This window comes from Sebastes umbrosus, chromosome 2, assembly GCF_015220745.1.
Source record: "Sebastes umbrosus isolate fSebUmb1 chromosome 2, fSebUmb1.pri, whole genome shotgun sequence".
Classification (NCBI taxonomy): domain Eukaryota; kingdom Metazoa; phylum Chordata; class Actinopteri; order Perciformes; family Sebastidae; genus Sebastes; species Sebastes umbrosus.
In genome coordinates, this window is record NC_051270.1 from 1,529,365 (window position 1) to 1,554,346 (window position 24,982).

The window sequence follows — 24,982 nt, forward strand, 5'->3', positions numbered from 1 at the left end:
AAAAAATATGACATAGTATATCGACAAAAAAAATTCATATTATGTCGAAAAAATAAGTCGTCAAAACAAAACCCATAGTATAGTATGTCGAAGAAAAAAAATCATAGTATGTCGAAGAATGAGTAAAAAGTAATATATTATGTCGAAAAAAATTCATAGTATAGTATGTGGAAAAAAAGTCGTTGAAAAAAAGTAATTGTGTAGTACGTCAAAAAAAATTCATAGTATAGTATGTCGAAAAATGAGTAAAAAAAGTCATAGTATGTGGATAGGACAGAGGAAATCTTGGTTTTACAAAAAAAATGCCAATACAAGATCAACTCACATTTCCAGAGCGAAAATTTTGTTGAACAAATGACAATCATTTATTACAGTATTAGTAACAGCTGGAGGACATTAAAAATGACACACTACAAACAAGCTTATAATTCATAGTTTATTTATTGAAACTAAAAAAAAAGAACAAGCAGGTAATGATGTGACTCAAGCAAACAGAGGTACAGATAAAAATAATGCATTTGAAAAGGTCACTTTTTTTTATTTATTATAAAACCCCTTAGGATGAATTTAATGACATCCCTCACACTCGCGCACACATACCTGTTTAAGCTACACTACTGCGAAACACAGACTAGCAGTTTGTCAAACTTGCCGTCTGTTAGAAATAATTAGTGTTTGGAGAATACACCAAAGCCTCTTCCCTTAACATCAGCCGGATATACATTTCTACTCTTTACTGCCGATAAATCGCACATACTCACTCTTGAGGTCAACGCACACTGTTTGGTCATGATGAGGGATGTTAGCGGCGCTCCAGAGCAGTCGTCATCATGCCTCACATGTGCATAATATCAACATACTATGACACAAAAACCCAAGCGTTCACAATACACAAGTCTTGTCCACATCCAAAGAAAACCACAGTGACAGGGAACAAAAATGTTTTCAAAACTATTATTTCTGAAAGCGTCATAAATCATGATCTCTCTGTACATGATCTTAAGCATGATATCAACAATTAACCAGTATAATGTATGAAGATGATTAAAATAATACTATAAGCTGTAGTATCGACGTTTAGATTGTGATTTGCCACAGCGTAAATGAAGTCTTTGACATTATGGCCCTGTTATTATACGAACAATTTAATCAGCAAAGGAAGAAACCTTATTATTGATCATGTATGATCAACACCAGGACTGATGCAAGTGTTCAGAGAAAAGTTGGATGTATTCGTACTAGATGAAGCTCTAACCGAAGCTTAGTTTCCCCATCGATGATCTGTGCAGCTTCAATTGGGAGGGGAATTTAAACTCCTGTGCAACATAGCAAACTTTATGCAGACAGACCAAGAAGCAAAGGGGGTTTATCAGCTTTTTGGTCCATAGTCGATGTTCTGGAGAGTTTATAGCCAACAATATACATTATAATCCAGTGTGGAGGCTTGTTTTCCACTTCAAACTGCTCCTGCTCACATTTAAGGTTGAGCTACCAAACAGTGAGCGAGTGCTCTGAGCCCCGTGCACAAGACTCATTCCAGACATTTCAAGATAATTGCTGTTATTACTCTGGTCTTTGGTGAGACTAAAATTTCTCTCTAACATGTGAAGATGCAAATATACCTGAAGCTGAACTCTAATACGGTATCTATGGAAGGGGGGGCTTCAAAATGCAACTTCTGTCTGTGAGGCATGAAGCGAATTTTTAGGCCCTGAACATCTAAGTTGCATTTTGTAACTTTAACTATTACATAGCAGAGGTGCAGAGCAAGCCCAGATAAAGAGTTCTATAACTCATCCTCTCTGTCGTCTGTTGCACAGAGAAGAACAATGTGATCTGAAAGTGGAATAGGTGGAGGAAGGATGGAAAAAGAGAAAAAGCCAGTTAGGAGACCTGAAGACGTCTCGCACAGTGTCGAAGAACGAAGATGAGGTGAAGAGACCAAATTGTGAAAAAAGAGATTTGAAATTGTCTCCTTCCTCTTTGTTTCTTTGCACAAGGACGGGGTCACGGGTCATCTTGCTGGGGCGTCCTCATTGCCGAACCTCCACGTAGTTGGCTGGGAAAAGGCCGTAGGCGCCACCGCACACGCCTCGCCACCAGCCTTCGTCGATCATCTCGATGTTGGTGATGATGTCATCGGGGTCAAAGGATATCTCATCTTCACCAGCTGAAACGGTAAAAGAAAGATTGGTGATGAAGGAGCACAAGATGTTTGTAGAGCTGAAACGATTAGACAATTAATCAACAGAAAATGTAAAGTAAAGTATGTTTAAAAAAAAAAAAGAGTTAAAAAAAGTCATAGTATGTTGAAAAAAATCACAGTAAAGTATGTCTAAGAAAAAAGTCAGTATAGTGTGTTGAAAAAAAAGGAATATTATAGTATGTTGAATAAAAAGTCACATTAAAGTATGTAGAAAAAGAGTACAAAAAGTCATAGTAGTATAAGTATAAAATGTTATGAAAAAAAGTAGTATAGTATGTCAATAACAACAAAATCGCAGTAAAGTATGTCTAAAAAAAAAGGCAGTGTAGTATGTCGAAAAAAAAAGTCACATTAAAGTATGTCAAAAAAAGTCCTAGTATAATATATTCAAAAAAAGTCAATAGTATACTATGTAAAAAAAAATGTAAAAAAGTAAAGTATGTCTAAAAAAATAAGAGTTGAAAAAAGTCATAATATAATATGCCATGAAATTGTTATGATAAAAGTAACAGAAAGTCATACTTTATCATAATAAATTAAGTATATCAACAATCCACTGATTGTGGTGATACCACATGGATTTTCGGTTTCAGCTTTCACTGTTCTAAATGTAAACGAGCCCCAACTCCATTCACAGCTTTAAGTCTCACCTGCTTGGTAGTCGTACAGGGCCACCGCTGTCACCCCGAGGTCCTCGCCGTACTCGTCTGCAAGAGGAAGGGTGGTTTGTTAATCCAAGTAAAGCCACTACAGACTGACTCTGTCTACAAAGACAAACATGTATATATGAAGTCATTTATCTCACAATTGTAAGAGACTCAAGTTTTATTTATTTTTTTCTCAAGGTGTTTGTCTTTTTGTGTCTTGTATTTTACTACTTTCTAAGTATTCATACTGTCTGTGTTGTTGTTGTTGTTATGTGTTGTGTGTACACTTAGTTGCCGGTTTATAAAGTACACCAAGCTAAAACTAATACAGTCTATGTAATGTTCAGTTTGTGTTGAAACTGTTAATTCAACTGCATGCTCATTTTGGAGCCTGCAGTTTGTGGTGCTATTGCATTGTACTGTGTTATACTGACAGGTGTTTCTATTATTTTGTCCACCCCATTTATATTATTAATTAATAAAAGGGTAGGCTAAATAACTAACGCACCACCTCGTCTACAGGCCTTCATGAAGGTAAGATTTACTGTAGGACTGTTGGTGTTGTACTAGACTGCATTAGATTAGATTTATTTAGGTGTACCTAATAAACTGGCAACTGACTGTATGTTTCGATCTCTATTCTAAAGTCTGTCACTCATGCATTTCTGTAAAAGGTTAATTATTCTAAAAATGTGGCATCTCTGATTTTATGGCAATAAGTGCACCGCTGGGATGATTAATTGTTTGATGAATCTCAAATCTCTGCTTTCTCGTCTTGCAGGTATCCGTGGACCGGGGTTACACCTGGATCCCTGCTTGACACCCACTGCTACTATCATTATCACAGTTTTTATTATTATTAGTAGTCATATCTCTATTAATATATATTACAGCTATTATTACTGATATTTCTTTTATCACTCTTTATGTAGTGTTTTATAATTTTATGGTTTTTATTTTTAATATTTATTTTATTTATCATCATTAGTGTTTATTTTACTCTATTTTAGTTAATCAACATTTTATTGCTGATCATTATTATCTCTTATTCTATTTTATTTTGTTTGATTTCATAATCTTTATTTATTTTTATTTCTTTGTACTTTATTTATATTTTATTATCTTACATACCCATCTTTTATTGGTTGTTTAGGTGTGCATTAGTCTCTAAAACCATTTTTAACACTATTTTTGTCAATCGTCTGTACAGCACTTTGAATTGCATTTAACTTGTTTGAAAGGTGCTATATAAATAAAGGTTGATTGATTACATCCACTGCTATTGATTATTGTTATTAGTCCTATTTGTATTACTACTTATAACTGCTGTGCTATTGTTGTGGTTGCTGTGCATTCCCTCTCAGGCTAAAAGTTCAGTGTGTAGGATTTGGCGGCATCTAGTGGTGTGGTTGCACATTGCAACCAACTGAGTACCCCTTCTCTCACTCCTCCCTTTCCTAGCCAGCGATAGCGCCGAGTGCAAAACTGTAGCAACACCCGTCACCTCGCTCAGGGGCCATCCTCACTATAATAACACTTTAGGAGCAATGGAAGTCAGGTGGCGTGGAGGACTCCGTGAAGAGGACCCTCTACCCATGTAGATATGAAGGGCTCTTTCTAAGCTAATGAAAACAATGATTCTTAGTTCCAGGTGATTATATACTAATAAAAACAGTTATGAATATTATTTCTGCTAATAGATCCTCCAAAATCCTACAGACTGTACATTTAAAGTGGCAGGGGAAAAGTCACGAACAACTCAAATGAAAGAAAAACGTCACCTCCTGCTGCTGCCGTGTCCTCGGGGGTCCGGTAGAGGTCTTCCTGCGGTGCCTCCTGGTTCTGGTTCTGTGGCTCCGCCTCGTACAGCTGCTCTCTGTTCTCCTCAGCAGTATCGTGGGACACTTCCTCTGTCTTCTAACGAGACAAACGTCATCTGGTTAATGACATCTCCTTCTGCAAAGTGTACCGCTACATGCAATCAAATGATTTGTTCTTCATGTTAATCAGCTTCAGTTCATTACTAATGTACTTCTAATGCCAGTAAGAGGTTATCTTCAAACTTAAAACAAAGTCAATAAATTAGGGCTGTCATCGATTCAAATGTTAATCACACATTTTTTATCTGTTTTTTATTTTTGCTCTGACATCCATGTTTTCAAAGAGCTGCGTCCAAAAAATCCTTAAACTGTAACAGTCTAACTCCACAATTCAGTACTATATAATTCAGTCTTTTCGCATGTTTTCAGCACTTATTTTCTGACATGTATAATGTGTTCAGAAACAAATCTCTGATTTTACTTTACCCAGAACCAAATGAAATTTGCACAACACAGAGACATACTGTAAAAACCCCACGACTCACCTGGTATGCTGGGGCTGGGGCAGCAACTGTCTGGACTGGTGGAGTTGGGCTGGGAGTGGGACTGGGACTGGGACTGGGACTCGCAGCGGGGACGGGAGAAGGGGCCCTGGCCGTCTCTTCGAATTTACGGCGCGCATCCTCTTGCTCCTGCTTGTCCCTAGTCTGACGACGCACTCGCTCCTCCTCGGCCCTCTTCCTGTCCTCCTCCTCCTTCTGTTTGGCGATGTTCTCAAAGCGAGCCTTGATGCTTCCTGTGCTGTTGCCGGCTGATGAGTGAAGACATTATGTGATGAGTTCACACAAACACACTGCCTTAAAGTTCTGACTCAAACAAAGCAGATGCTGATGAATGCTTACCAGCCTCCACAGGTTTGGTTTTCTGGTAAGCTGGGGTTGGCTTCATCTCATCAAAAGTCCCTGCGCTCTGTCAACCAGAGAGAGGAGAAAGATGTGAGACAGAACTCTTCACACATGACTTAATAATACACAGAAACACTCCTTACCTTATCCATCCTGTCATTCTGAACCCCAAATTTCCCTCCGAATCCTTTAGAATAATCTGGTAACAAATAGGAGATAAGTAACGGTCAGTTTCTGTTTTACATTACCGGCCCTACCACAGTCAGCATCATCAGAGCAGACCTTAAACAACTACGGGACCAATTAGTTTGATTTAGCCTCATCGTTATACTCTACTGTGGCATACTAATAGAGATTAGAAGCCTCTCTGGTCTGCATCAGATGAAGCAAACTGTGGTTGGTTTCACAAGAACTGCTGCAAACAAAGTACAGGGTTGATGAGCTCATGCAAACCTGTCGGGAGGAGAAACAAAAAAAACAACTGAATGCAGCGAGTGACAGCAGAGGGACTGATAGAATAGTAATACAAGCCAGTTGGGGGTCAAGCAGCCATCTTGGCTCAATCTCTGCCTTGAAGATCAGCCATGTCTCTGTGTGTTCACAGCAGGAGGTCTTGATAAAAATGCATTGTGGCCGAACGACATCATGCAGAAAATGAATGCAGAAGCAAACAAACGGCATCATTGCAGTGGTAGAAACAGCAGGGGTGGTGATCAGGGAGGAGGAGGGACTTCTAGAGCTGTACCGAATGTCATTTGCTTTACATTTGAAGCTTCTACTTAGGTTTTCAAATGAAGCTTCAAATGTCTGTCGTCATATTTTATTTATGACGTCATTACCCTAAATTTAAAAAATAAAAATCCTTGAACTAATTCCTCACTTCGAATAAAGTGAGTCTTTTATTAAATCAACTTTCTTTAATCAATATAACTCATGAGTGCGTGCCTCTTTGACCGCAGTGTAAATGTTGTTTTAGAAAGGCTAAATGCCAGCAAATATGGATTGAAGCAGAATATTTTTTTAGATAAAAACTACGGCTGTCAAAGTTAACGCAAATTAATTTAAACGCCACTAATTTCTTTGATGCATTAACGCAACTTGCGATTTTTAGGTTGTAGCGGGCTCAGTTTTAAAGCTAGTCCATCTAATAGTTTAAATAGGTCGGTGCTGCAGAGGTGGGAGGGTGTGTAACAATGAGGGGACGTAAGTGGTATGTCTGTCAGGAAAGGAAGGCGTGTCCATCACTTAAAAGAAAACAGCCGTTACTGAGGATGAGAGGACGGTGCCAAAGAAGGAGTAACAAGCTAGGAGGGAGTGTTTTTCTGGAAAAGGATGGGTGATAGTAAGGGGGGAGGTTTGGAATGGGAGGTGGGGTTGGTTGGTGGTGGGGAGTATCTGTGCCTTTCTGGGACTCGTGCTTAGCCAGGCTCTCCTTGTGCTCATAGCCCAGGGCACACTGGTCCTGCTTCTCCTTCTCTACCCCATACTGCCCTCCAAACCCACGCTTATAGTCTGCAACACAACACACACACATATATATATATGGACAGACAAACACCAAGGCTCATTACAAACACACACACATACAGTATATATACAAATAGACAAACATATTGAGACAATGATACAGCGGGCAGGCCTTTCAGGATTCATAAACCCTCAGTACACACTCAGAAATGCTCAGTGACATGAAAGAGACGCGTTACGGTTGTAAAGGAGGAAACTCGAGGGAAAACCTTCAAAGGTGCAATGTGGAAGACACTGCCAGAACGTGTCTATGTGTTGTGACGTCTATGTATTGTGTTGCAGAGATATCTAGTGAAATGAGCATGCTAACCCCGGCCCATCCTGTCTGTCTTGTAATACCACTTGTTCCTCTAGAGGCGATAGAGAGTCACTGAAGCATCCAGTCTGCCCTCAGTCCAACATGAGAGGACCAAGAAGTAGAGCTGTAATAATACATCCACGGTCCGTGTACGTTTTGATTTTAAATCCTTAGTGGCAGAAACAAGAAAGTAGTGTCCTGGTGGCGTGGAGGACGAAACGAAAATACGAGACGTTTTCTTGTTTCTGCCACTTTGGATTTAATCTAATAAAGAAACTATCAAAACGTACACGGACCATACAGCCCCCGGTTAGTGGCACAGTAAACACAAAGATGGCTAACGTAAACTATAAGGCGACGCCACACATGAAGATTATAAGATAGCAGTGCTATTTTGACCAGCTCTCAAATTTTTTATCCGTCTGGTCGAATTTTGCGTATTCCTGCTGTTAGTTAGAAGTTATTTTTTTTTATAACTCATGACTGTAAATTTAGATTGTATGGACCCAGTATATTTATATATGACAGTATATTTTCTGTATATTAATCTTGTGTTCTCTTGCAAAGTTATAACATTATTTAGGTGGAGGCTTCAAATAAGCACAGTGGGTTTTCTGCCTCTTTGTGCACTGTATAGTACTTGTCATTTTTGTTATGTTTGTGTCTTCATAAATTGTGTAAAAATAAATAAACTAAAAAAATGACTAACTCGTAAAGGTGAAATGCTGCCCCCTGTTTGTTTGCAGCAGATGGCCAGGTACCACACATTGCACCTTTAAGATCTTCATTCTATTTCACATGCTGTTGATGACAATTTGCTGTGATTAAAATCATCGCCAAGGTCTAAAAACCTTTCTGCTCCAGCCAGGTCTATACAGAAAGTCCCCCTCCTCTCTCTGCACAACATGAATCTTTCCCTCTTCTGTACCTGGTTTCTATTTCTGGCTCATTTCTTTACCTGCCCCCTCTCAGGAGAGAAGTATGTGACATTTAGAGACTGGGTGCTCTGCTGTGGATAATATGTGGTCTTTCAAAAACGAGGTTGGCTACGCACAATGTCTAGCACACTGAAAATGCCAAGTTGTACATATTTTTAGAGCAGTTACCTTCCTAAGTGGGGCGACAGGCTTTACACAGTAAATACACATCACAGTGGGCCATAGACGCCTGAGCAAGTGGAGCAAATGCATCTCCATTATGCATAATAATGTTCATAATGTTGTGTCAAATTATGAGTTTCAGAAAGTTAGAAAGGCCACACTGGACGTCTAAACAGCTCATCTAAAAGAGAATAAAAGATGCTTGTGATGTTGGGTAAGCCAGCACCATAACTTTATTTTACTACCGCACTTATTATAAATTGCTCTGAATGACAGCACCGGCTAAAGGCCCTGACATGCAAATATAAATCTGAGCGGTGGTTTCACTTCCTCTATCTGAGCCGCAGATTGAGGAAGTCGTCAACCTTTGAAAGACCACATCCAAAGCCACAATAAACCCACATCAGAGTGAAGTGCAGGGCTGAGGAGGAAGGAAGGTTTCACAGTGAATACAAATTGTGTGCTAAAACTCAAAGCAGACAACTTGTAAAGGCTGAGGGTGGGTGAATGTTCTCCTCGTTCAAAGTTCTGGCAAAAGCCAAATGGAGGGTTTGATGTGCAACAATTTAAACGTGTGTGGATATCAGCTTTTTTTTATGTAGAAAACAGTAACAGCTATTGGAAGATTTTCAACGATATAAAGACGTACTGAGCAGACATTCAGATTTCTGAAAATACTTTAAAAATGCTCATATTCCATTTGTCTATCATTATTATGATATATAACATCCACTAGCCACTTCCAGAGATGCACCGATAGTCTGACCTGCCAATTTTCTTCTAAGAACTATAATTAACAGTATATTTGTACATTTTCTTTCATGGAAAATTGAAATTCCATTGTATGTTCATAATAAAACATTGACTGTTAAATAACGTGTACAAGTTGCAGAACCTTCTCTCACTCAAACATATCTGAAAATAACAGTGCTCCAGGTTACTGGAAATAAAAAATACAAATGAACTGCGTACTGCGTATCCCACTTTATCCAACATGTTTTACTTTCCCAGAAGAAAACAGGTGCAGCATATCTCTACACACCTAGTGGCATTTACATGAAAAGGTTATCCCAGCCGGAGATTGAAGGAGCTATCTTGTGGTGAAGCACGTGTTTAAATTTGACCGGCAAAATCTAATATATGAGTCTGATCGGCCGGTCACGGCAACCGGACAGTTTGACCGGTAGCCGATAGATCGGTGCATCTCTAGCCACTTCCTGTACATTTCTTACTAAATCTGATATATTCACAATAGACTCGTTTATCAAACCAACAGTATATGGAGTAGAGCCTAAAAACTGACAAGCTTCAGCTGAAGGTGATTAGCTGATGTTGATTGAACATCAAACTCTGAAACCATCAGCTTCATAATTGATTTGGCATCATTAGTCTGATAAATGGAAGTATTTGCAGTAGACTATTTGGGTATGGACTTCCCCTGAGCAAAACCACCGATTGGCAATAAGATCCCCATGTCTATGAATACTTTTGAGTCCTGCTCAAAATACATTACATGTCTCCTAAAACCCATAGAAACCAAAAATCAGAACCAGTACCTTTCTGGGACTCGTGAAGCTGTAGTTTCTCCTGGTGGTCCCATCCCAGCGCTGATTTATCCTGTCTGTCCGTCTGCACACCAAACTTGCCCCCAAAGCCCTTCACGTAGTCTGCAGAAACACACAGAGGGAAGCAGACATTAACACCAAAACACGTTTCTGAAACCTCATTTTGTCGTCTGGTTGAAGTCTCTGAATTATGGTAGTATGATATCGATGCAATCACGGTTTCAATATTGTTATGTTGCATTAGTTTATATTGTGATGTAGTAAATGTCCTGGTAATTTTATTCAGAATTTGGTTATAAATAAAATAAGCTGATAGGAATGTCTGCTATTGGCTAATTCAGTCATTTAAATACCTGATATATGAAGGTAATTTATCACACGGACACAAACTTAAAGCAAACATCCCATAAAACAGTCCTGCTCACCGATTTGCAACATTGCCTGTAATCATCTAATAACCAGAGATATTAATTAGCTACCACAGTACTAATGGTACAGTGCAGTGGTGGAAGAAGTACTACTGATCCTTTACTTAAGTAAAAGTAGAAATACCACGGTCTAAAAACACTCCATGACCAGTAAAACAATTGAATTAAAATGCTACTGAAGGAAAAGTAAACAGGTATTACATACAGTAAAATGTATTTTTAGGTACTTTTAGACTACTGGATAGATTAGTATACTATTGCATCACATCATATAAATCATATCTTTTTTTTAAGTGCCAAATAAATGTAGTGGAGTAGAAGTATAAAGCAGCATAAAATGGAAACAATCAAGGAAAGTATGTCAAAAATACTTAAAATACATGTATTTAAGTACAGTACTTGTTACATTCCATCGCTGTCTAATCTGTAGGAAATGAGACAATATTTTGCCATGTTTACAGTAGATTTAAACAACACTAACTTTCATATTTTGAAAACTTAATGCTTCGTCTTTGTGGCGTAATATTCACTAATGTCTGCTGATCAAAACTAAAAAAGATTAAAAGGCGTGAAAACACGATTCAAGTTGTAAACTTGTCTCTATGGTGTACAGTAGGTAATGCTTATTTTAATTAATATTTTTAAACACAATCAACAATTCATGTGTGCAGTATTCAAACTTCTAAACAGATGTTAAGCCTTTTGCACCAGATGTTTTAACCCGGACTGGTGCATTAACATGGCTGGCCCTGTTATCAGAGCATGTGAGAGTTATCACAGCCTAAACCACAGATGCAAACCTAGGAAGCAAACACAGCCCAGTGCATTGTGGGGAATTCTTGAAGTCATCTACGCCTTCGACATCAGCCTGTGTCTAAAAGCTATAAAGTCTGTGCAGGTGTGTCAAGACAGGAAGCTACAGCTAAAGCTGTTCCGCTGTGTTGCAACTGAGAGTCCAGACAAGTCAGGACAGACATGAAGGTGGGACTCTTCCAGGCCCTCTGAACACATAAACTAGAAATATATGCAAATAAATATGCTGATGACTTTGGACACAGACTAATGACTATTTGATGGTTAGTAAGTTGTTTTTCATTATGGAAAAAGTTTATCTAAATAAACAGACTATACAACCAAGAAAAAAATGTCACTATGTGGGAATGTAATTCAGGGCTTGGCTGACCCCGTCTGGTCGGCTGGTCAATATGCTCTTCGCTGGCTTTTTATGAGGAGAAAAGCGCTTCAGGAACCCCAGGCAAAAACATTGTGTTTCATACACAGGTCCATTTTGAGATTTTGATCTATTTTGCTTCCATTACATGTCTTCTTTCAGACTAGAAGAAAGAAAACATCTAAGGTGTTTATCTTACTACACTTTGGTGAATGTAGGAGAAATCTACAGACGCAAATAGACAACAGATAGCATTAGATTACGCCTCATTTGTATATATACTGTATATAACCATAACATTTTCAGACTACTTGTAATACAACCATTTTTTTGACTCTATTCATCTGGGGTGTCTCCCCTTAATCCATTAATTTTGGAGGTGGGAGGGACATATGCAGACCTGATGTATTTTACTTTTGAGTGATTGGCTAAATTGTGTTAGAAATAATATTGATTATGAATAAAAATAATATTCAAATATATTTCACTCAACCAATGTGTTCCTGTTTTAATAATGGTATGGTTTAATAAACCGTGTTACTCTAGTTTGACCAAATCTCAGAAGCTCACTTGACATCAGGTGAATGATTAGGCTACTGCAACAAAATCAGCTGTCCCATTTGAAGTAATTCATTTGTAATAAGTGAGAATAAAATTACAAGAGTATTACCTTTCTGTGACTCATGCTTCTCGGTTTTGCCCTGGTACTCAAAGCCCACAGCGCACTTGTCCACGTTGTCGGTATCAACACCAAACTTGCCGCCAAAGCCCTTGGCATAATCTGCCAGCGGCCAGAGCAGAGGAGGGGGGGGAAATCCAAAGTTAAGACAGGAAGAGGTGGAGCAGAGTTAACCCATCGCACACAAAGTCTCTCACCACCAAATGTTCTCTCTCTCCATGCAACTGCACTGTCGACATACAAATTGATTTCTCCCCCAGTACAGTTTATCTAAGGTATCATGGCAACATGTTTTTCTGTCAAAGTGTAAATTTTACATATAACACACAAACTAAGAGCACATGATGATACCAGCAAAGCATTCTGAGCATAATTCAGAGTTGTATATCTGTCATTTCAAGAAGAGAAAGAATAAGTGAAATTGAAGAAACCCGATAGGGGAAACAAAGGGCATGTTTACAATGAAAAAGTATACCAGATTAATATATTCCACTCCCCCAGAAAACCAGCTAAGTCCTGCCCAAGCCACAGACCAGCAACAGACTAAAGGGTGCTGCCAAGTCTGGGCCAATCACCTGAAATCTGAGACGAGGAGGGAGGAACACATTAAAGGAGATCACCTACGTCCAAAGAGACTACTGAGTCCTCTTAGGCCGATGCACTACATGCCATATCTTGTGAACATTACAAAAATAATGTGTTATTTGACACTGAGGCAAACAAACATCACATCACATCACATCACACATGCATCTGAGAGAGCTAAAATGAAAACAAAGCCATTGTTTGCAACTTTATATAAGCAAGCAAAAGGCTGAGGAATGAAGGAAGAGGAAGAGATGCAAAATAACCCAATTTGGCCAAGTTGAGTCAGGCCAAGTTGTTTGTGAGAGTGTGTGCTTGTGTGTTTGTGTGTATCCATTAGCCACATTTTCTCCATATCTCTCCGGGTCAACGGGAATGCCGCGAGGCAGGAAATCCAGACAAACCTTTCTGGGAATCGTGTTTCTCGGTTTTGCCCTGGTAATCGAAGCCCACTGCGCTCTGGTCGACACGATCTGCCTGCACGCCGTATCGCCCCCCAAACCCAGTGGAGTAGTCTACACAGCAAAGCAGGAGGGGGGGCAAGGGTCAAAGGTCAGGGTGAAGCGGCATGGAAGCAGTGATCAACGAAGCAGCCCAATTCCAAATTCCTCATTAACATTTACTTGCAGTAGCCAGAGCTAAGACAGAAACTAAACAATGAGACATATTCACTGCTGTCATTATCACACAATCACATCATGCTGTTTTTAAATCCACTTCTTTTAAGATAGATAGATACACTTAAGGCGCATTCACACCAAGAGCGATACAAACTTTTTGCGCGGCGCCATTACATACAAAGTCAATGCAAAGAGGCGAATAGACGCTAATTCTACATGACTTTATCTTGAGTAGAGAGTAGTATCGATCCGAAATCCATTCAGAAAACAAGCAATTTAAAAGTTGTTTGCTTGTCGTCTTGCGGACAGACATGACAAAGCATGAATTCAGACTTTTTACAAATCGGCATTATTACGTAGTTATTTCGGCTTCCTTTTGATCCGTTTACAACAACGTTGCTGCCATATTTATGCCTAGATGCCGTTATGTTGAGTGTTGACTGAGCAGCTGCAATGTTATCATAGCCTGGCATTGAGCAATCCAAACTCCATTCAGTAAACAAGCATTTTAAAAGTTGGTGGTTTGTCGTCTTGTAGACAGACCTGACAAAGCATCAATTCAGACTTTTTACAAATCGGCATTATTATGTAGTTATTTCAGCTTCCTTTTGATCTGTTTATTGCAATTCAATTACAGAACAATCTGTTTATTTTGGGTTCATACCGCAGTAGCGACGTGTGGCCTGCTAGATACAGTCAGTGCAATGGCACTGTATGTGAATACAGCTCGTCGCCAGGTGATGTTATGAACCCAGACACGACGGCGTTTGGTTTTCTGATATATCTGGGACTTCCACAACATGTACAAAGCAGCAACAGTGGTTATTTCTTCCATGGTTGATGGACGAAATGGCAGAAAGAAAAGTTGTTGGTATCTATGGAGACAAGCTCCTTCCCCTCTCCGGTGCGTCTAGCGTGAATGAACACAAATGATACCGGCGGTACAACTTGCGCGAGTAAAGCAAGGTGAAAATTTGCTTTGCTCTTGGTGTGAATGCACCATTAAACTATGTGTTGTCCTGCTAGTTGTCCTGCTAACAGACATCTTTCTGTCTGCACTGTTGTCAAACAGTGACACTACTGAGGAACCACTGGAATTGGGCAAATGTTCTGCACCTCTGTGCAGGGGGGTGAACGCAACACAAAGCTGGTGACAGTATGGGGTCATGGGAATGCAGCCTCAAAACACTAAAAGCTAAGAAGCCAGAGTGGAGCCAGAGCACTGGAGTCCCTGTAATAGCGTACACAGTGCAGTGCGTAGTAGTAGCAGTACGAGTAGTTTTGTTTTGGCTCTATTCCAGCACATTAAACGTTACAGTGACTATGAGGTTAAAGTGCTGAATTTCAGTTTTAACCTGAATGTGTTTATTTCTTTATCTGATGAACTATGTCGAAACCACAGCTCCATTCACATCCTCCCCAAGTTTACCCAATCTGGGCGTTAACACACTCAAATACCTTTCAAGCTGAAAGCTTTAAACTTGTTTCTAGAGCTGCAACGGTTAATCAATTAGTTGTCAACTATTAATCAGCAACTATTTGGATAAACGATTAATCAAAAAAATAATACATTTTAAGTAAAAAGTCAAAATTCTCTCGTTCCAGCTTTTTAAATGTGAATATTTTCTGGTTTCCTCTACGACAGTAAACTGAACATCTTTGAGTTGTGGACAAAACAAGACATTTGAGGACATCATCTTGGGCTTTGGGAAACACTGATCCACATTTTCTAACATTTTCTAAACCATACAACTACTATCGATTACTCGAGAAAATAATCGACAGATTAATTGACAATGAAAATAATTGTTAGTTGCAGCCCTACTTGTTTGAGTTCAAGTTGAATGTCCAATGTGTACAGAGCCACACCTACGAACACTTGCACTGTAACTTCTAATATGCCAGGAAAATAAATAGAAAACAACACCATGAACACATTCTCAAACATGGTCTATCGGTACAGTAGGATCCTGGCAGAGCAGAGAGCTTCTGATCAGAGCAACAGGAGTGCACGTGGTACAGCTGGCTACCAGCCAGGCGCTCATCAAACTGTTTGTGGCTGGAAAATATGGAAATCTTTTAGCAAAACCTGACTGGCTGATAAAATGGGTAAAGATAGATGGTGAATTTAGGGATTTATTACTAGTTCCATATCCCACACAACAGCTGCATCTTACTAGGATATATTCAAAGAAGTCTGTTAAACTAAACTACAGGTGATCTGGATCTGAAGCAGACGTGCAAAAAGACAACAAGTTGTGACATCACCTTTCTGTGAAGCGTGTTTCTCTGTCTTCCCGGCGTACTCGAACCCAACAGCTGACTGGAATGAGAGAGGAAGAAGCAACACAATTATTCTACTGACTACTCGTACCCCTTTAATGTGATTGTTTTATCCCTGTGACAGTCATAATCAACTGCAATTACACTCACAGGGCCAATCTAACAATGACGGATAAGAATATAGCAGTTTTTATATTTGATCCATTGCAGAACTAGTTATACCTTCAACACTGTGGCGCATAACAGTGAAAAACTCATGATTTTAAACCTAAATGTGTGCTTTGGACAGCTTTCATAGAGGCACTTGGGCACAGTAGTGCAGATAATTTTGTGGTATACTGTATGTCAGTTAACCCTAAAATAAGTTCGACAAGTTCTACAATGATTATGAATATTTTCTAAAACGGTCTCGGCCCAGGTGTGTGTTGTTTCCTTAAGAGGGAGCCAAACATTTTACAAATCAACAAAAAATCATGTTTGAAATCAAGGGGATGTTGTCAGCAGTGTTAAGTGGTCAGCAACAGGAAATACCTGGTCAACGCGGTCAGCTTGCACTCCAAACTTCCCTCCAAAGCCCTTGGAGGTATCCGTCTGGGAGCAGTGCTTGGACAAATTGCTCTGGTAGTCATGACCCACAGCAGACTGAAGAAACACAAAACAAGACACAATTATTTCAAAAGATAAAAATGGCAATAAGGGAACATTTGAGGAGGGGAGGGGCGGGGGGTCATGAAAAGAGCAGCACAGCTTGAACCACAGCCAGCGGTTTGAAGTGGTGACATCTGACTCATCACAGATGCACAGTGTGTGGTGTAAACAGTGCTCGGTCATCACATTCATGCTGCAATGACCACACAGCCCAGAGAGAGAGAGAAAGGTGTGGATGGACGGAGCTGCTTGCCAGGAAAGATTATCGTGTGTGTGAATGGCCACAACTGACTCAACAGCCTGTTCACACAAACACACAGACTGAGATTAGAGAAACCCTGCAGAGGCTCAAAGGACTCGGAGGTCATTTAGATTTGTGAAAATGGAGTTGGCTTCTCAGATTTTCATTCAGTGCCCGTGCAAAACATGCCTGTTCAGAACGGGCTGAATGCTTGGCCTGTGGTGTTGCTGCTCATAAAAACAACCTCACACTCGACACTGCACTTCTTTGGTCTTGAGCAACACACCTGCTATGACATAGTTGCGTCACACACCCAAGTCCGGCTACTCACAGTCAGAAACGCTGGTGAAATACACTTAGTGGATGTATTCATTTCCAAACAGGCGTATTAGCCGCTTGCATTGACATAACCACCGTGGTTATGCCGTGATTGACCGCAGTGAAAATGCTGTTTTTGAAAGGTTAAATGGCAACAAGTATGGACTGAAGCAGAATATTTTGTTAGACAAAAACATGTTGTGAATTTGTAAATTATTTATCAATGCATCTTTTTTCAAAAAATTTGGACTTTTGGACTTTTGGACTGACTGAAGCATCGCTCGCTCTGTGTGTGTTTAACAGAGAGGGGGGAAGAGAAGGTGGAAGGTAATGTTTCCGTAACTTATTAATAATAATAATTTGAATGTCAACGTTATGAACGAAGCTTCAAAACATCAAACTATTCGGTGCAGCCCTACTCCGTCCTATTTCCTTTTGATACCGTCAGATGAGCATGTTGTCTTGTTCGTCTCCGAAGCATTGTCCGTTTTTCTTTTTGTCCCTGTCACATATCTGTCCATTCTGTAAATCTACAGACTACCTGTCTGAATGAATACCATTGCTATAGCTGATTTGTTTACTGTTCCGCCGTGAAAAAGATTCCGATGTCCATGCATTAATTCTGCATCACATTTCCCCCCCGAGTCACGCCCGTCCCACCTGTCATGTCTCTGAGCGCATGTGGTGCGCCCCCCTAGTTGCATGCTGGTTTATATTTAGCTTCAGCTGCAGGAAAGTCCACAACTATAGCAAAACTAGTTTCACCCCTCAAAGAAAAATAGTGCAAGAGATACAACCAGCAGCATAAGATTACATCTATCTCGATAATTTCACTCAGTGCACTGTAGCGCATCCGTACACAGGAAACATATTGAGAATAAAGTGAAAAGAAGGTACAATGGGGCAAGAATCACTATACAGATTGAGCTGTGGTTTGTGTTGGTGGCACCACCGCTACACGCTTCATTGATCCAGAGATCGAGTAACAGTCAACAATGAGCCTAATATAACTGAAACCAGAGAGATACGTGTTTGACCGCATGTCTATTATAAATCCTCACATTAAACTGATGACGGTAACCTTGAGAGAAAGTAATTTCCTGCTGGAACAAGGATATCAGAATATGGTGAAATACTTTGTTTATCCTCCCCCATTCAGTTGCTTTGTTAGGCAACGAGTAAATACAAATGAGATTACAAGAGGAGACTGCATAATCCCACGAAGAATATCTACTTTCAGTCAATCTGCACTTTCAATTATAGCAGCTGTACCAGCCCACATCAGGGGACTCACCATCTACAGGTCCTTTTCTAGACAGTTAAGGACATGGCTTACAAGCCACCAAATCTGACAGCACTAGTTTAGATGCCTTCATCATTTGGCAAATCAAAACACAACTTGTATGCTGCTAAACTAAGCTGTTAGTTGCTTGACTTACTCTGTGTCTCATATTGGTCTTTGCTTATGTTTGTTTTTGCGAAGCTGTTCTGTATTTGTTTGTTTTGTTGAACCGTAATCTTCTCTGCTTTTACTGCTGCCCATGTCTGTGTTCTGCTTATGTCTCTCTGTGTTTTACTTTTACTGTAAACTGATATGCCTTATATATCATGATTATTGCTTTAAACTCACCCAACCTAGACTGCTAGGCCTAACGTATTGAATATTTACTCTGCTCTAAACTAATTGACATCATGCCAAAGAAGTTGCATTATGTTAAAAAGGATGACAAAAAAGTTGAATGTAAACTTTGTTCACTGTAGTTTCCTTTACACCTGGCCAGGGACTACAGATGAAAACTAGCTAATTTACAGTAGTGTTTATTAATATGCAATGTCCCGGAGAAATAACCTGAATAAATAAATGTGACGCTGATTGAGAAAACGGGTTCTTGAACACACAAGACTTTGCTCTTCTTAAGATCTCTTTTTCTTTCACAGTATAAACACGTAACCTTGTACAAGATGAACAGAAAGTTTACAGTAATCTGTTATCTAATATCTAATATCAGACTCCTTCTTCTAATTGACTTATAATAACTGTTATGATTTTGCACCAAAAATCTAATGCCCTATCAAAAACATTTAAATTTTAAGTTTTAAAGTTTATTCTTGACCTTGACATTGACATTGAGATTCATCTGCTGATGAAAGCTCCAGAACAGCTACTCTTTTTTGCACCATCACCACTTCATCAGGCAACGCAGCGATAAATCTGGGACACAACTCTTTGAAAACATGGATGTGAAAGCAAAAAAAACAAGTCTGTTCCAGAGTTCATCTGTTAGTCTTGTGGTTCCTCTTACCTTGTCCATGCGGTCCTGCTGTAATCCAAACTTTCCTCCATATCCATGCGAGGCTTTAGGCATGGTGTTCAACTCCTTCTGCTTCAAGCTGGTGTGCTCCGTGGACACCGTCTGACGCAGCCGGTGGATACTACGTCAAGGAAGGAAAGAGTTAGGAGACACATTTTGGGGCTTTCCACGTTGCATTTTAATACCAAGGGAAAATGATTTGCCTCCTCACTCTATGTGCTCCTGATGTCCTGAGCCCTCCACCGTCTTGGCCCCCCAGCGCTGCTCCTTCTCCGATACGTCATTCTAGAAATCCAGGAAAACAAAAAAAAAAGGTTTAATGGGGCAAGAAATGGTGCTGAGGAGAGAGAAGGATGGAGCAGAACTTCAGAAGTGGAGTGAGGAGAACTGGGGGGGGAAAGGAGCGTGCATAGGTACCTCAAAGTCGGGGTCGGTCTCCCAGTCGTCCCCATCGTCATTTACAGCCATGTTGACTGACTGTCCAGCTGCTGCCTTCCACATCTTTAGTGCAACACACACTGAAAAACAAGAAAACTTTATAGGGACATTACAGGGACAGAGAGACCAGATTCAAAGCTGACGTCTTTATGGATACGTTCAGATTTTTTTCATAAGCTGAAGAAGGCCATGGTATATGGTCAAAAGCTCAGAGAATAGCATAGTCAGTGGACCTTATGTTTAGACTATTTACTGCAGTTTTGTCCCAAAGGTTGAGATTTTCCAAATCCATCTTTATACAATACCTGCATGTAGAGCTGGAAAAAACATAATTTTTTGATAAGTGATTAATCATTTTAAGTCATTTATCAATCAAAAACTACCACCATTCTCTGGTTCCAGCTTCTCTTCAATGTGAGGATTTAAGAAAGATACTACCTTGATTTGGTAAACTCAGCCTCATATTAGCTTCATATTTGCATACTGGCAAAGAACAAGGACTAGGGATTTTGTTCTTACATTTAAGGCTGTAACTAATTACAGTGCTCATTAATCTGCCAATCATTTTCTCCGAAATGTCAGAAAATAGTCACAATTTCCCAGAGCCCAAGGCGACGTCTTAAAAGGTACTCGTTTTGCCCGACCAACAGTCCAAAACCCCAAAAATATTCCATGACATTAAACAGAAAAGTAGCAAATCCTCACATTGGAGAATCTGGTAGTAGGAGTAGGAATGTTTGGCATCTTTGCTTGAAAACATCTTGACCGATTATCAACTATAAAATCGGTGCACAGTAATTTTCTGTCAATTGACCGACTAATTTAATCGTTTCAGCTCCACTTACATTTGAGTCACGTTAGGTAAAGAACACTTCACAGTCAATATGGACATGTGGAATTATTTCCGGTACAATTAACTCAATATACACTGTCTCAATATCAACTGTCTTTGAGCAAGATGCTGAATCTCTACCAGCTGCTACCTTGTTGAATCACACTAACCTGCACTGAAACAGAGATGCTGCAGAGCTACATGATGATTTTTTTAGTTTGGCTGATCTCTAGTGATCTGGCATTTAACTGGAACAAACACTTCCTGTACTAATCCCAATTCCTGACTCAGCACAATGTGGGCAATCAGCATCTGTGTCCAATCAGAGGCTGCAGGACAGGAGGAGACGTGGCTCCATTCACCTCAGGAGACAGAACCGAGGAGGAAAAACCTTCCCCAGACCAGGAAGCAAGCAGCCTTGGCCAGTCCCAACTACCAGCTACTTGACAGTATCTCCCACAACACAACCACACCCATCATACTAAACCCAACATGTGTAGTCTTTCTGACCAGGCCTGAGGAATAAAAAAAAAAGGGCAAGAAGGTGTGAATGAGTATATTATTTTGAGATACTAAGTCATTATTTCGTGATATATTATTTTGAGATACTAAGTCATTATTTTTAGATTTGTTATTTTGAGATACTAAATTCTTTGACAAAGTTTCTCATTATCTTGGGATATATTATTATTATTATTATTATTATTATTATTATATATATATATGTTATTATAATAATTATATTATATAATCTCTTGAGATACTAAGTCATTATTTTGAGAGGAGAATGAGAAGAGAATGAGAGGAGAATGAGGTGTGAATGAGGTGGATGAGGTGTGAATGAGGTGGATGAGGTGTGAATGAGGTGGATGAGGTGTGAATGAGGTGGATGAGGTGGATGAGGTGGATGAGGTGTGAATGAGGTGGATGAGGTGGATGAGGTGTGAATGAGGTGGATGAGGTGTGAATGAGGTGGATGAGGTGTGAATGAGGTGGATGAGGTGGATGACGTGTGAATGAGGTGGATGAGGTGTGAATGAGGTGGATGAGGTGTGAATGAGGTGGATGAGGTGTGAATGAGGTGGATGAGGTGTGAATGAGGTGGATGAGGTGGATGAGGTGGATGAGGTGTGAATGAGGTGGATGAGGTGTGAATGAGGTGGATGAGGTGTGAATGAGGTGGATGAGGTGGATGAGGTGTGAATGAGGTGGATGACGTGTGAATGAGGTGGATGAGGTGGATGAGGTGTGAATGAGGTGGATGAGGTGGATGAGGTGTGAATGAGGTGGATGAGGTGGATGAGGTGTGAATGAGGTGGATGACGTGTGAATGAGGTGGATGAGGTGTGAATGAGGTGGATGAGGTGGATGAGGTGGATGAGGTGTGAATGAGGTGGATGAGGTGGATGAGGTGTGAATGAGGTGGATGAGGTGTGAATGAGGTGGATGAGGTGGATGAGGTGTGAATGAGGTGGATGAGGTGTGAATGAGGTGGATGAGGTGTGAATGAGGTGGATGAGGTGTGAATGAGGTGGATGAGGTGTGAATGAGGTGGATGACGTGTGAATGAGGTGGATGAGGTGGATGAGGTGGATGAGGTGGATGAGGTGTGAATGAGGTGGATGAGGTGTGAATGAGGTGGATGAGGTGGATGAGGTGTGAATGAGGTGGATGAGGTGTGAATGAGGTGGATGAGGTGTGAATGAGGTGGATGAGGTGGATGAGGTGGATGAGGTGGATGAGGTGTGAATGAGGTGGATGAGGTGTGAATGAGGTGGATGAGGTGGATGAGGTGTGAATGAGGTGGATGAGGTGGATGAGGTGTGAATGAGGTGGATGAGGTGGATGAGGTGTGAATGAGGTGTGAATGAGGTGTGAATGAGGTGGATGAGGTGGATGAGGTGTGAATGAGGTGGATGAGGTGGATGAGGTGTGAATGAGGTGGATGAGGTGGATGAGGTGGATGAGGTGTGAATGAGGTGGATGAGGTGGATGAGGTGTGAATGAGGTGGATGAGGTGGATGAGGTGTGAATGAGGTGTGAATGAGGTGTGGATGAGGTGGATGAGGTGGATGAGGTGGATGAGGTGTGAATGAGGTGGATGAGGTGGATGAGGTGTGAATGAGGTGGATGAGGTGTGAATGAGGTGTGAATGAGGTGTGAATGAGGTGGATGAGGTGGATGAGGTGTGAATGAGGTGGATGAGGTGGATGAGGTGTGAATGAGGTGTGAATGAGGTGTGAATGAGGTGGATGAGGTGTGAATGAGGTGGATGAGGTGGATGAGGTGTGAATGAGGTGGATGAGGTGGATGAGGTGTGAATGAGGTGTGTATCTGAGGTGTGAATAGAGTCTGGATAACAGGGAGCAGCTGGTAGAGTTCAGTCAGATGCATTAGCTCCTTTACCTTCAGCTTAATGTCTCTTAGTTAGCTTCAATCAAAGTAGGTCAGACCACATATATAGAAGGACTATTAGTCCTGAACATGTGAGTCTAATTTCCTCCATTAAAACGTGAATAATTGGCTCCAGGATCATCTGGATCCAGAGGAACAGTAGCTGCTGGTCTGAGAGGCATTTCCTGTTCCAGCTGTCCCAGTGAGCTAGCAGGCTAAAGCTAGCTGAAGCTAGCTAAAGCTAACTGAAGCTAACATGCTAACAGTGACTAACTGACTGAGCTCGAGCTCTCTGAGGTTTTCACAGGTCCTCCTGATGAAGAGTTAGAACTCACCGTCTCCCACAGAGGAGCTCCGACCAGAGTGTGAGTGCTGTTCTGATGTTCTGTTCAGAGAGAGTACTCCTGTTGGATGTTTCAGTTCTCACCTCAAAGCGTTGATGGAGAAACAGCTTCCGGCTCTCCCAGTATCCAGTTTCTCTCCGACGCGCTGACGTCACACATGGGCGGGGTTGTAGAATGTTGGTGATTTGATGGAATGTATGGAAGCTCATTTATGCCAATGTGATGAACAAAGTCATTATATTGAGCAACTTTATAATGATTTAGTATCTCAAATGAATGTCGATATCACAACATAATTACAGACTTTCTCAAAATAGTGAGTTAGTATCTCAAAATGAAGATAAATCGTATCATTATTTGAAAGTCATTATTTTGACAAAATTTCTCATTATTTTGAGATATATTATTTTGAGATACTAAGTCACTATTTTGGCAAAGATTTTCATTATTTTGTGATACTAAGTCATTACTTTGACAAAGTTTCTCATTATATTGCGATATATTATTTTGAGATATTACGTCATTATTTTGAGATATTAAGTCATTATTTTGGCAAATTTTCTCATAATTTTGAGATATTATTTTGAGATACTAAGTCATTATTTTGGCAAAGATTTTCATTATTTTGCGATACTAAGTCATTATTTTGACAAACTTTCTCATTATTTGGTGATATATTATTTTGAGATAATAAGTCATTATTTTGACAAAGTTTCTCATTATTTTGACAAGTTTCTCATTATTTTGCAATGTATTATTTTGAGATAATAAGTCATTACTTTGAGATACTAAGTTCTTATTTTGACAAAGTTTCTCATTATTTTGAGATACTAAGTCATTAATTCAAGAAAGTTTGATCTTTTGTTTCATGGCAAGGGGAAGCTTTCATCTTACTTTTTTTTCTTTTACTAGCAGAAATGGGCTTCCATAGTACTCCTAATTTCTCCTTTTAAACATGAATATATTTTCTGCTAAAGTTATTAAACCTATAACACAACAAATAACATACATAGTTACATAATAATTACAAAATTAAAAAAAATCGGAACAAAAGTTTATAGAACTCCACATTTTTGTGTCAGACAGCTGTGCATGCTCACTAACCTTTTCCGTTCACACCTCAAGCGTTGGGAGAGACAGCTTCCGGCTCTCCCAGTATCCCGTTTCTCCGACGTGCTGACGTCACAAATGGGCGGTGTTGTAGAATGTTTGTGATTTGATGTAAAATGTAAATTTGATGGGATATTCTATGGAAGCCCATTTATGCCAATGTGATGGAGAAAAAAAGATCCTGTAAATCATTATAATGAGAAGCTTTATAATGTTTTAGTATCTCAAAATAATGTCAGTATCATAACACAATTACAAACTTTCTCAAAATAGTGAGTTAGTATCTCAAAATGAAGATGAAGTTTATGTTATGTTGTGATATTAAGCCATTATTTTGAGATACTAAACCATTATTTTTGACAGTTTCTCATTATATTGTGATATATTATTTTGAGATATTAAGTCATTATTTTGGCAAGTTTTCTCATAATTTTACAATTTATTATTTTTGAGATACTAAGTCATTATTTTGACAAAGTTTCTCATTATTTTGTGCTATATTATTTTGAGA

The 24,982-nt window shown here is 39.8% G+C and overlaps 1 protein-coding gene and 1 long non-coding RNA gene across 9 annotated transcripts in view; one reads left to right on the forward strand and one right to left on the reverse strand.

Annotated features, from left to right (window-relative positions):
* LOC119503350 overlaps positions 1 to 3,818 on the forward strand; it is a 34,844-nt gene extending 31,026 nt beyond the window's left edge. For both annotated transcript variants that reach the window (XR_005210299.1, XR_005210297.1), the window contains exons 5-6: positions 2,001 to 2,178; positions 3,635 to 3,818. This is a non-coding gene — a long non-coding RNA (uncharacterized LOC119503350). The remainder of the gene's footprint in view (positions 1 to 2,000; positions 2,179 to 3,634) is intronic.
* Positions 418 to 23,550, reverse strand: LOC119503311 (src substrate cortactin-like). 7 transcript variants are annotated; one of them, XM_037795020.1, is made up of 16 exons: positions 23,445 to 23,550; positions 19,771 to 19,871; positions 19,565 to 19,638; positions 19,345 to 19,474; positions 16,366 to 16,476; positions 15,820 to 15,874; positions 13,336 to 13,446; positions 12,338 to 12,448; positions 10,060 to 10,170; positions 6,980 to 7,090; positions 5,722 to 5,777; positions 5,576 to 5,642; positions 5,219 to 5,484; positions 4,635 to 4,770; positions 2,857 to 2,913; positions 418 to 2,170 (listed from the first exon to the last, which is right to left on the reverse strand). In XM_037795020.1, the coding sequence occupies exons 2-16, from the start codon at positions 19,852 to 19,854 to the stop codon at positions 2,034 to 2,036; spliced, it is 1,617 nt and encodes a 538-aa protein (XP_037650948.1). In that variant the 5' UTR covers positions 19,855 to 19,871; positions 23,445 to 23,550; the 3' UTR covers positions 418 to 2,033. The 7 variants fall into 7 exon arrangements, with proteins under 7 accessions (XP_037650948.1, XP_037650956.1, XP_037650938.1 ...); XM_037795028.1 differs by having other exon boundaries at positions 4,635 to 4,767; positions 23,353 to 23,503; XM_037795010.1 differs by having other exon boundaries at positions 23,353 to 23,503.
* Positions 23,551 to 24,982: the final 1,432 nt, after the last annotated feature.